The 12,426-nt window shown below is 36.6% G+C and overlaps 1 protein-coding gene across 5 annotated transcripts in view; it reads right to left on the reverse strand.

The window, feature by feature from the left end:
* The window catches only part of NFAT5 (nuclear factor of activated T cells 5), a 108,556-nt gene that overhangs the window by 56,812 nt on the left and 39,318 nt on the right, over positions 1-12,426 (reverse strand). For 2 of the 5 annotated variants that reach the window (XR_003762907.1, XM_029075717.1), the window contains exon 2: positions 7,114-7,239. Coding sequence is in view for 1 of the 5 variants with exons in the window: in XM_029075717.1 (XP_028931550.1) it covers positions 7,114-7,239 (126 nt within the window). In the remaining 4 variants the exon portion in view is untranslated. Of the gene's footprint in view, positions 1-7,113; positions 7,240-12,426 lie in introns of those variants that run through there. The other 3 variants (XM_029075722.1, XM_029075718.1, XM_029075723.1) reach the window with 2 other exon arrangements.

Genomic DNA, 12,426 nt, shown 5'->3' on the forward strand with positions numbered 1-12,426 from the left:
CAAATACGCTCGAATGAATAAATTTCCAATTGCTGCTATAACATGTGCTTCCATTATAAAATTTGGATATATTGCAATGAAAGTATTAGGAGACTTTCTACAAATATCTTCTGGGTATAACAAAACCCACAAATTGGTGAAAGTAAGTTCTGTGTAGGAATAAACTTTAGTGCCCAAGAGCATGGTGTCAAAGTACCATGTTACTATAATGCTCTCCGGCCTCGGATTCAATTTTATTGTACTTTACATTTCTGCGACTGTAGAAAAGGTGAAAAGCATTCTGCTAGTCAAGGACATGACAAGTCAAGCTAGTCAAGGATGAAATTTATAGTAAGTTGTTTGGAAAAACATTAGTTGTGCTGGTAACCTAAAACCATTTTATCCCCCTAATTAATAAATTTCCTCTAACTCAATAGCTACTATAACATAATTTTCCCATTTTGAGATTCTTAAAGAAAAAAATCCACTACATTTCAGAAATGACTAATTTATTTTTCCATACATTATTGATCCTCAAAGAGAAATCTATAATGAAATTGTTTTTTATATAAAATTAAAAATTAAAGGGAGGTGAGTACAATGGGCAAATGCTCATCTATTCTGTGCCTATCTAATAATCCCCTACAGTCTGTCACTTATAGGAGGCATTCCTTAATTAATCTTCCCTCCTTTCTGTTCATATCATTCCCTCAGCCATCTCAGCACTCTAATGTATTCATCTGTTTTTCTTTTTTGTATTACCTATCCGTTTGTGTTATTTATCCCTACACAGGGTTTCTTAAATATCGTTGCCGTAAACAAAGGGCAGAAATTGCATCTCATACTTCTGAATGTCCCACCAAGCACTCTGTAATGCTTACAAAGATGATGGTGATGACAACAATGAAATTTATAGATCAGAACTCTCTGTGAGTAATACCATTTAGGCAGCAATAGCATTTAGACAGCAATGCATTTTCGGGTGCAATCATTAGTAGATGGGACAGTCTGTTCTTCACACTTTTCGTCGTGACCCAGAAAAAAGTAACTATTATTTCAGAGATTGAGTATATCAAACCACAAATGAAAGTTGAGGCTGGAGATTGATTGATCCAAGACCAAGAAAAACATCCAAGTGAAAAGACATGTTGACAAAGGTTTACCCTCTAACAATGATGTGTGCAATTTAAGGATCTCTCTCGATTCATTGCTGTTTTTATATTTTTAGGTGCCAGGGATATTCTTTTTCTTTTCCACAGAATTAAAAACTCACGTTTTGCACTAATTCAGATCTTTCTGTAGTTGGATTTAGGTTTTCCAGGGCATAGCACCCTGCATACAGTGAGCATTCAACAAATTTTGCTGTAACTTGCACATAAGCTATGTTCAAATGGTAGCTTCAGGACCTTTAGTTACCTCACAAAGACTTCTAGTGGACTTTCCCATCTCTCGTCAACATTTTTCTAGTTCTTCTGGTCTAGCTCTTTCATCATAAATCATTCTAGTGGACAAAAATCACAATTATCATCATAGTATTTAAGTGCTTACTATGTGCCAAGAATTGTTCTAACTGCTAGAGTAGGTACAAGCTTATTACATCCCAGACAGGGCACAAAGTCTATGTAGGAGGGAGATCAGGCATTCTAGACTGTAAACCCTCTGTGGGCAGGGATTGTCTCTATTGTTAAACTGTACTTTCCAAGCGCTCAGTACAGTGCTCTGCACACAGTAAGTGCTCAATAAGTGACTGAATGAATGAATCCAGATGAGGTAACTAAGGCATAGAGAAGTGAAGTGACTTGCCCGAGGTCACACAGCAGGCAAGTGGCAGAGCCAGGATTAAAACCAAGGTCCTGTGATTCTTATGCAGTGCTCTTTCCACTGCCCTATGATGTTCCTCCACTATGCCATGCTGTTTCTCACATATTATAAAGTGTATGAGGGAAATAATAGATAAAATTCAAAAGTTGGGGGTGATAAAACTGTGACTTGAAAACTGTTACATGTAAAATGTATATGTTTACAGTTCTCCTAATCTCATACACCTAGATGTAATACAAAACCTAATAAAGACCATTGATCTAGCAACAATTCACAAGATATTGAATATGTCTAGTTAAAGAAATAGACTTTTCTGTGTGCACAAATGTGTGCTGCAACATCTCATTCTTATTACTGAGAGCACACTTACATCTAAATGGTTCAGTACTTGGCTACCGGGGAACTTGCCTCTAAGTAGCAAATTGACTCTTTCAATGTTTTGGATCTATGAGAGCTGAGAGAAACTGCACTACTCCTGCTAATAATCCTCTGCTTTAATTTGAGGGAACTGGAGACTTCGAGCTCTACTTAGGCTCCGAAAAGCCTGTGGGTCCCACAAGATCTCAGCTTTTACCTCTAGGATGGTACAGTGCCAAATACGATTCGCGGCTCTGATAGCCCCTGGCCTCATTTTTCAGGCCAAACCAGAAATGTGTGGGAATTTGCTTCTAAGGGAGCATTGCAATGCAAGCAAGGTTGGGCTACTGGCTGCTTGTCCTTGTAGGCCTTACGCAATCTCATACCTGCTGCCATTTCCCCCACTACTCGTAGAAGTGAGTTTAACCCAATGTATTTCCACACCCATGACATCATGAATGCCACATGGCAATCAGAACAAGGCTGGACCAGTTCAGTAGGGGCAGCAACTGAGGTTGGGGACAGGCAGGGCTTTGGGTGGTCCCGATTTCCGATCTCTACTGGAGTTAGCACATATTCCACGTAGGGGCCAGAATTCTAGAATATGCTTCACAGGGACCAAAGAAACACACTTTTATTACCTACTAAGACACAGTGAAAAAACTACCTCTTTGGGCTAATGAATTTTAAATGCTTTCTATCTTAGCGCAACACCTTCACGGGACATTCAATATAAGTTAATACATGCAGTTATTGGCTTCCCGTTCAATATCTTTTAACAATTATTTACTTCCATGAACTTCGAAGATTTGTTGTGAAAACTGATAAACTTCAAAAAACCTCCAGTTACCTGCATTATGAATATTCTCGTACTACTCGCACCCTCGTTTAACCCTCTTCTGGACAGTTTGGTGGCCCTGGAGGGCTCAGTAGCCGGCTAACACTAGAAGAGAAAGCTTTCCTTGAGTTTGATTGCCCAGTACCACATTAAACGAAGAGGTGAGAGGTGAATGAACAATCACCATCCTCCAATTTGGGATGTCCGACATATCTGCACTCACCTCATTTCAGGTGAATTGGCATCTCTTCACTCCCTTCTGATTCCTCCACCTTTCTTTCACTTTTCTGAATTTCCCAGTAAGATCTGGGCAATGCAAAGTTCATACTGTATTTCCAAAGCTGCCAAATTGGAGACCCAGAAGTCAAAGCAGCAAGGTTTAGAAATAACTTCAGTTTACTGCATAGGAAACTCATGCCATTTTCTAAAACACCTAGGTCCCAATGAATGCTAAATGCTAAAGAGAAAGTCCCAGAGGACTTAGGTTTCCTCGGAGATATGTCTGTGGATTATTCATTGCTTATTAATGCCAATTACTCCCTTCCACAGGCCTGATTTATAGAAAGTATAATGGTAAATTGTGAAATGTTTACATTCTTAGTAAGAAAAGGACTACCTGAAATCATTATTTTTAGACAGATCAAGCTTCATGAAAGTTAACAAAATACAAAGAACATATATTATGAGCATTAGATTTTAAGGAATTGGAGGAGGTAGCAGTCAAAAATGAATTTTGATAAAATATTAAAATCAATCCGCGGTACTTACTGAGCACTTACTGTGTGCAGAGACCTGTACAGGGTTTTGGGGAGGGTAATAGATACGATCTCTACCCTCAAGGAGTTGACTATCTAATGGGCCCTCAAAATTACATTTTAGGCCAATAATTTACATTTTATTTTAAAATAAGTCCCTGCTGAGGTAGGACAATAACTGATTCATCCTAAAGCAAATGACAGAGTATTGGATTTGAGTACTGGCATTTGAAATAAGTGAGGAAGGAATCTGAATTAAAATTTGGGGGAAGAAATATTGAGAGTTTCTTTTTTCTAACATTATAAAAAGATAGAATTATTACCTTAATTGGAAAAAAAAAATAAAAAAACTCAGGACAAGAAAGGCAAATTACAAGAATCCCTAACACTAAACAAGCACCAAGGCCTATTCACATACCTCAATCCTCAGAGATCTAAATATTGCCTAGGGTTGAAAGTCCTTAGAATTTACTGATTTCACATTAAGTCTGATCACTCTTCCCCTTGAGGAGTAGATCCTCCGTCTTTACGAAGAGCCCAAAATACTGCTCCAGGAAGACCTATTCTTCCAAAACTGTTTAAGTGATTCCAATGAAGAACCACCAAAATCATTCTTTAAGTTTCAACAAACGGGATCTTAGTATTCTGATGGGTTATTATCCCATTCTGCATTGTGGATGAGTTGCATTTTGTTTTGTCATGTAAAATATGTGTAAAAGTTCTGTATTGGTGAATCTGAGAAATACACAGTTTAAATAATTAATGAAATATTTTCATGAAAATCCATATACTTTGAAAGTTTTAACTAATTCAAACTTTATGAAACAGATGGTAGAACTAGAAGTCTGTTCCCATTTGGCTCCCTTACCTGTTGGCAGCTAATCCTGTTCCTTCAGAACTGAAAAGTTAGCTGTATTAAGAATCATATATATATATACATATACATATACGTATACACACATATAAAGATATATACACATATATATGTATATATGTTTAAAAGCACCCAATTACAGAGCAAATAATTTAACAGAACCTAAATTCATGTGACTAAACACTGTAGTGTTATGCCTACAAAAGCACAAAACAAATTACGTTTAAGTGATTCTGATTATTCTTGAAATATAATCTTGTCAGAGTGTTTTGTCAGTGTTTCTGGTGAACGTTTTTGGCTCAAAATAATCCATGAGAATTATCTCTATTACCACGAGAAATCTGAAGATTATTCTAAGGCTGTTTGTGTTAGCCATGTCTCAAAAAAGTGATAAATCATTTGCAAGCTTAAATTGGTTTCTCTACTATATATATAGTAATTTCGGTTTTATTTCTTAACAATAAAAATTGTAATTTTAGACTAAAACCAATCAGACACAAACAAAATTGTACATACAACTAAGAAAAAAACTGCTCGAGAAAAAACAGAGTTTGATGATCTGGACATGGCTAAATCGCAACAGCCACGTTTCTTCTCACCTCCACGATACCCTTAGTGCCAATTTACAATTTATAAGACGGGATATCACTTTTCTCTTGCATTTTAACTGTATATCTGTTGGTGCCATTCTAATCAAAGTTCAAAGAAATGTGAAAAAATCAGGATATTTAATTATTATAACTTTGAGTAACTGCATCTTCTGCCAATGTTTATCAATGAAAAATTTGAGAGCTATACTATACTGACATCTTTTGGTTTTATTTGAGTTGTTCCGACTACAATCCAGCTAACGTACTTTCAGCCTCTAAAAGGATCTGGATCTACCACTGTCAGCAGATACTGGATAAGCACAAAAGACACAGACGTTTAGTTCTACCCAGCTCAGTTTAGCTTTAAAAACGGTTTCAGAAGATATTAAAGAAATAAGCAGTTGGTTAATTTCTCAATGTGGATTTAAAGTGAAATAGAATTTTTGAGCTACTGAAAATATTTTTCTTATATTTTGCTCTCCGGTAAATTTTAGTGCAAAACTTTAAATTGTTTTTAAATATCTGAACCATATTCCTGGTACTTTTAAAACCAAATTGAGATAAAAATACAACCCATGTCATGATAGAAATATGGTGAATAAAAAATTCCATTCTACACAAATTAAATCCACAAAACCGGTTAGAAATGTCTGGCAACACTTGAAGAGTGAGCAGTGCTGTAAAGTTTCTTTGCCAGGTTCCAAGTTTTTTCTGCTCCCAGATGGGAGGTCTGCTTACTGCACTATATATATCAGGGTGAAGGTTCCTATACATAAAGTTAATGCATATGAATAAACATCAGACGCCATATAACGTAGTCAGCACCCATTTCAGATAACTTCCGGCTTAATTAACGTCTTTCAGCCGTCAGAAGTTGACGACAGCACCTCCCTCAATGGTCTTAACACACCATTTTAAAGACTAGAGGAAATATATTATCCAAGAAACCTCAATAATCCGGAGGGCAGATAAGTAAACCTCAGGCATGTCTGTTGCTTTGCCTTTTCAACCAAGTGAAGTGGCTCACCAGTCTATAAAACTGACTGAAGAGCAATCCCAGCTGTGCAAGTCATCACTGGGGAAAAGAGTAATGGCAATTTCTCCAAACTGTTCTCAGTTAGTAGCCTGTCTGCCCCCGTTCTTCTACTGCCCTCTTCCTTTTATTTTAAAGTATAAATTTGGGGCAAAGTAATTATTTATTAAATAGCAGGTCCCTTGTCCTTCAACAGAAATCAAATAATTTAGGAGACAAATATAAAACACAAATTCGAATTTCAAATACGATCTTCCACACTTTTACAAAGAAATTTCCCCATCTTGGATGGATAGTCTCATATTCAAATCCCTAACGTCTTTCATCTGAATATAAAATAAGCATGACGCCACCCTGGCCAGTAAGAGTTACACAAACATTTTAACATGCAATGATAAGGTTACAGTTACATGCTACAAACAGAAAAGAGATTTGAGCGTTTTAGCCTGGAAGCCTTCTTCAGGCCAATCGCCAAAAGAGAATAATTTTTCATAGATAGTTACAAATATTGTCTCAAATACCATTTTCTACCCATAGCTTGGACTTTAACCTTCTACATGCAGTCTACAAAGACAGCTTCAAACTGGTTTCCTCTTTTGAAGGTAGGGTCCATTCTAGGAGATGGCAGGGTCAATACACAAATGTCTTGCTGGTACGTTAATTTCTTGCTTGAACAGCTTATCATTCACAATAATCAAATAAGAATAAAAAAATTTGGGCCAAAGGAAATTTCAACCTCCTACAATGAACCCTCAATTATCCTCCATGATCATTTTTTTTTTTTAATCCAAACTTTGCCAGCACTGTTCACGTCGGCCAGAAGAGAACAACCTTATAGACATAATAGAATAAAATGAAATGCATACCAGCAGCAACTACAGCTGGAGGAGGCGATCCCGCCTCGCCACCACTTGTTTGACTCATGGATGCTACAGTTGTTTCTCTGGATGGAGGTAACTGTAACTCTTTCGGGAGAAGATCATAGACCGATTCTGAAAAGACAAGCAAAAGAAACAAATGAGACGGATATTAATGTTATAATCTCGATGAATTATGCGATTCATCAGAAAAACTCAGATTAAATTGAAGGAAATCTTTTTTTGGCCCTAACATTTCAAAAAATAGTGCTTTTCGCTAACACTCTGATTTTTTGCTATCAGAGTGATTTACAGCTGTCATAAAATTACTTAATTCTTATGTGGGTGCTAAATCGGTTGCAGATAATCTCTAGCATGGCCATCAATGACCAACAGGGAATGAGCAGGCACTAGATCGAGTGAAAATTCCCAAATAAAGTTTAAGGGAGGTTAGGTCTGCCGACAATCAGCTCCTCTAAAATCATCAAAACAGGTATTTATTCATATAATTGCCTTCACTGTAAAATCTACCCCCAGTCACCAAATTTTGAGCAGGAAATAATTTTCTTTTTCATTAGGGATAGTAACACACACTGGGGTACCACGAAAAGTAGGGTCAGACAGATTCAAGCTGACAAATTTTCTTTCTTGAAATGTGTGCAGGGGCCAGGAGAGGAAAGAGAGGAAGGGCTGAGGGGAGCTACCATACATTGAGTACCTACTGTAGGCAGCCCTTTGGATTGCAAAACTATACAAACTCCTTAAGCAAGTTGTCTAGCCTGCTGCCTCCTCTTCCTCTCCTCCAATTCTCTCCTTCCAACCTGGCTTCTGACCCCTTCACTCCATGGAAACTACCCTCTCTACTTCATTCTAATCCTCCTTCACCACTCAGCTGACTCTAACACTACGGACCACCCCATTATCCTTGAGACATTATCTAACCTTGGCTCCACTGACACCATCCTCTCCTGCTTCTCCTCTACACCGTAAGCTCATTGTGGGCAGGGAACACGTCTGCCAACTCTCTTGTACTCTCCCAAGCACTTAGTTCGGTGCTCTTCACAAAGTAATGCTCAATAAATCCCCTTTGACTGACTCATTAAAATTTTCTCTTCCTTCTCTGCTCCTGTCCTCCTGCTTTTCCCCTTTTCACTCCTGCTCCCCTTATCACTAGACATAATTTCCCACCATAGCATTTCCCCTGTTTTGGGGTTGCAAAAATTATGCCAAAAAGATGCCAATGTGTAAGCCTGTACTGTATTAGTAGAAAAGGGAGGGAGAAGATTCATCCTCCTGTTTCTGTCAATTCCTCAACTCTTTTACTGTCATCCAGGGGTGGGAAACAAACAGTGGTGGCTTTTTAACGCTTACTACAGAAGTGCCTAGGCACAACTTTGGTCAAAAGATCTGCTAATCATATGCAACCACAAGATGAATTAGAAATGGAGCGGTTTTATTTTTTAAAGTAATCTACACGGGGACAGTATAACTGAAGTAAGGAGCCAGGAAGGAATTCTTCTCCAAACACAAGAGTAGGAACTTTATTAAAGCACTAAATCCACTTCAGGTCTCTACATTTTAAAAGGGATGTAAAGAAACTAAAGATAATCTATAAGTGTTTAAAGAAAATAGGCTGTAAAAGGAAAGTTTAAAGGAATAAAGTTAGCCTGGATGATGGGGGAGGGATTTTAACTGAGTTTAATGAAAGCTAATATAAGAATGAAAGAGTGGAAAAGTTAAATGCCATCTCTATATAACACCACACAGATAAAAATGGGTTTTAACTGCAATAAAAGAAATCTTGGTTGGACGAAAAACAAGAACTTCTTTACGAACTGCATGACTAAACACTAGGAACTGTTACCAAGGGTGATTATAGCATCTCCATCTCTGGAGGCCCTTAAACATAAGAAATAACCATCTGTCTTGGCTGATTCGGGCATTCAGATAAGCAGTTGAATCAGGTGAACTCCTGAAATTCTTTACACCTTTTTGGGTCCCATTAAGCATGCTAAGTTCTGTGAACTGATTTATTTATTTTTTTTTTACACCTCTGCCAGAAAATTGCCCTAGTGGCCTAGGGGTTAGAAGGGCTTGTATGATGCTTAAGTAGTAAATAATATAGCTCAACTAAAATATCTGGTCCTCTACTAACTAGCACATCCCAAAGGTACGGTTTCACTTCAGACATTCTGAAACGGATTTTTTGGCACCTTCCATTTGCCAACATACTTTCTGCATTGAAGAGAGACAGCATTCACTCTCTGTTAAAAAACACTTCAAGCTTGACAGTCATCATAGTTGGCATCTCCGCTGGAAAAATGCACTGGCTGAATGTCTGTTGCATATTAGATTTCTAAAAGATTACACAGGCCAAGAATAACTAACTAGTACAGCTCTATATACCTAACAACTTCTCTTGATCTAAGTATAATTCAGTGCACTAGCATGCTGTCGCATATTTACCTCTCCATATCACATCTTGCAGGTTATTTTAAGAAAACAATAACACAATGCAATGTAGCCTTTTTAGGATATGTTGCAATAATGAGGCTCAGCCAATTAAATCTGACTCAGTATAAAAAACAAACCTAGGTCAATTCAAGTTCTAATATTGCCTATTCTTTTCCATTTTATTAAGATTTTTCATAAAAATGTTCTCAAAAATATCTCAGAAAACCTGCAAGGCATAATTTCTGTTTCAATTATCAACTTGTTTAAAATTGGCTATTAACTCTCTAATGTAGTATCTTCCTTTGGAATAGTATTAATTTTTGAGAAGGTCTCTTTAGAGATAAAATACCTATATTGTGAAGTTACTATATAATGTTTTTGAGAGCTTAATTTTTTCCAATATCTCAGGCATTATTTCTACCCTGAAATGTAATAGCTTAATATTGAGAAATTTTTAGTTAGTTTTACTTTTCCAGATACATTCTCAAGACCGAGCCAAAGGATGTCCTAAAATTTAATTCAATAACCTTGAAATAAGGATGTAGAGGGTCTAATAGATGAGCCTTCTAGAAAAAAACACAATAATTATACGAATTTTTCCGAGTTCTGTAAAAGCAATCACTATTTCCATTACAAAGTTCTGTGCTGTTTCTTTTTACTAAAATACCACTCCATCCCACTTTATCACATCTCACATCACATCTCATATCATCTCACATCTCACATCTTTTTTTCCAAGGGCAGTACGGGGAGGGAGGAGCCACTCTTCTTCCACTAGTGTCTCCCCAAATAAAAATGGTTAGAAAGCACTGTTCTAGACAACTTTCAGAACCACCAGTTATACACTGATAATTGGCTCCCAAGACCTCTCAGTTTTCAATTCTGTCTTCATGAGGAAAAAACTACTTCATTCTATGAGTTTTAAGGAATGATCAGATCATAGCTGAATTTTTCATCTCCAGTTTCAGTAATTTTATAAGAAACCAACTGAATAGCCAGTTTTAAAATAATTATAGCCTTAAAGACATAACAGAGATTATAATTAAGTCAAAACACTCCTAATAACATTTCTTTAAACTCAAGATGGCACCCCAATGCACAATTAAAAGACTTCAGGCCTTTACAATATTAAGAAAATAAACCCCATAGCATTTTGAATTATTATCTTACTAGTTAAAATACTAACAATGTCATAGCGATGAAATCAACAAGCTCACTAAGTCCTTATTCAAGTAATTTTAGAAAATACTAAATAGTATTAGGTCCTAGACAAAATCATGATGTACACACTAAAACTTTCTTCCCAAAGAGTGAGCCAATTATAACTACTTGACAATTGGCCCTCCAACCAACAGTAGTATGAGCTAAACAGTAGTTTGAAGCATTGGCAGACTCAGATTTCATACAAAAGTTATTTTGTTCTCATAAAATTACAAGATGGAAATTTTCCTGCACCTTTCAGCTGCTGTTCTTGACTAAATTATAAAACTTGAATGAAAACCAAAGCAGAGTATACTTTAAAAAAATTTTTTTTGAAAAAATAAAGGAATCCCATGTTTTGGATGCATGACTAATTTCCAAAACGAACAGAATGAACTTAGTAATGTCATATGATGAACTATTCTTGAACTGAAAGGCAGTTTTTAAAATATTTGTTAATAATTGTGCTGTAATTGCATTATGTCTGTTCTATCCCACAGAGTAAAATGATTTTATACAAGTAGACTGTAATAATAATAGTCTATTTTGGCACTGTGGAGAGCTCTGCCTTAAACTGATTCAGGTTCTTTATTAATAAAAACACAACAAAGATTTAGAAGCATAAAAAGTGGGAGCATGCTGCCTATTTCACCTTGCCAAAAAAGGTTTTCATTAAATTTAACTGGCTCAATGTCACTATCCTGCCAGTTTGTCCTCTATAACATGTTGCTTATATAACGTAATTGTCCATTTATTTAACAGATGACTATAATGATGCCACAACAAAACTTGTTAAAATAAAAACCGTTTTTCTAATGATGTTTAGTGAACGGAAGATTAAACCAAGTTAAACGCTTCCTCGTAAAAGCACACTTTATCTTCATTTAACCATGACTTTTGTGTTTACTTCATTCATTGATTTACACTCCATCCTAAGGGTGGGGTAAGCTGGTGGCCAAAAAAGTTGCGGATTGATAAAGTACTGGCTCTTCTCAACAAAGTTACAATCATGGTACAATCCTATTCTTTTATGGGAAAATTCCCTCTGCTGATTAGTTTTTTTGTGTTTTTTTTTTTTTCAAGAGAGTTGTTAAGCGCTTCGGTACTATGGCAAAACATTGTTTTAAGTGCTGGGGTAAATGTGGGATGATCAGCTTGGATGCAGTCCCTCTCCTACATGGTCTAAGCAGAAGGGAGAAGGTGTCTCCAGAACAGCCTCTCCATTGTTACTGATCACAAAACAAACCTCTGCACTTCAAAACAGCACATGATCTTTCCCTGGACACCAGAAAAAGTACAGTGAGGAAAAATCCCTAAAGATGAGTGGCTTAAAGATGAAATAAATCTATTTGTTGGCATGCTTAAACGGAGAGAGTTTCTTACTTTATTCTAGACTGTAAGCTCCTCTTGGGTAGAGAGAGTGTCTACCAATCCTATTGCATTGTACTCTCCCGAGTGCTTAGTAAATGCTCAATATGATGCTCAAATATGAGATTGCAGAGCAGGGGAAATGTCAGAGCTGTAACTCTAAGACTGTAAAGCAGGAGAAATTGCAAAGCCTAAAATATATATTTTAAATGGGTCTGTTCAGAACTTACAATTTTGCATAAAACCTACACATTAACAGTGAAAAACAGCATCACCTCTTTCTATTGAATATTGAAAGTG

The sequence above is a fragment of the Ornithorhynchus anatinus genome, chromosome 11 (assembly GCF_004115215.2).
Source record: "Ornithorhynchus anatinus isolate Pmale09 chromosome 11, mOrnAna1.pri.v4, whole genome shotgun sequence".
In the NCBI taxonomy this organism is placed as follows: domain Eukaryota; kingdom Metazoa; phylum Chordata; class Mammalia; order Monotremata; family Ornithorhynchidae; genus Ornithorhynchus; species Ornithorhynchus anatinus.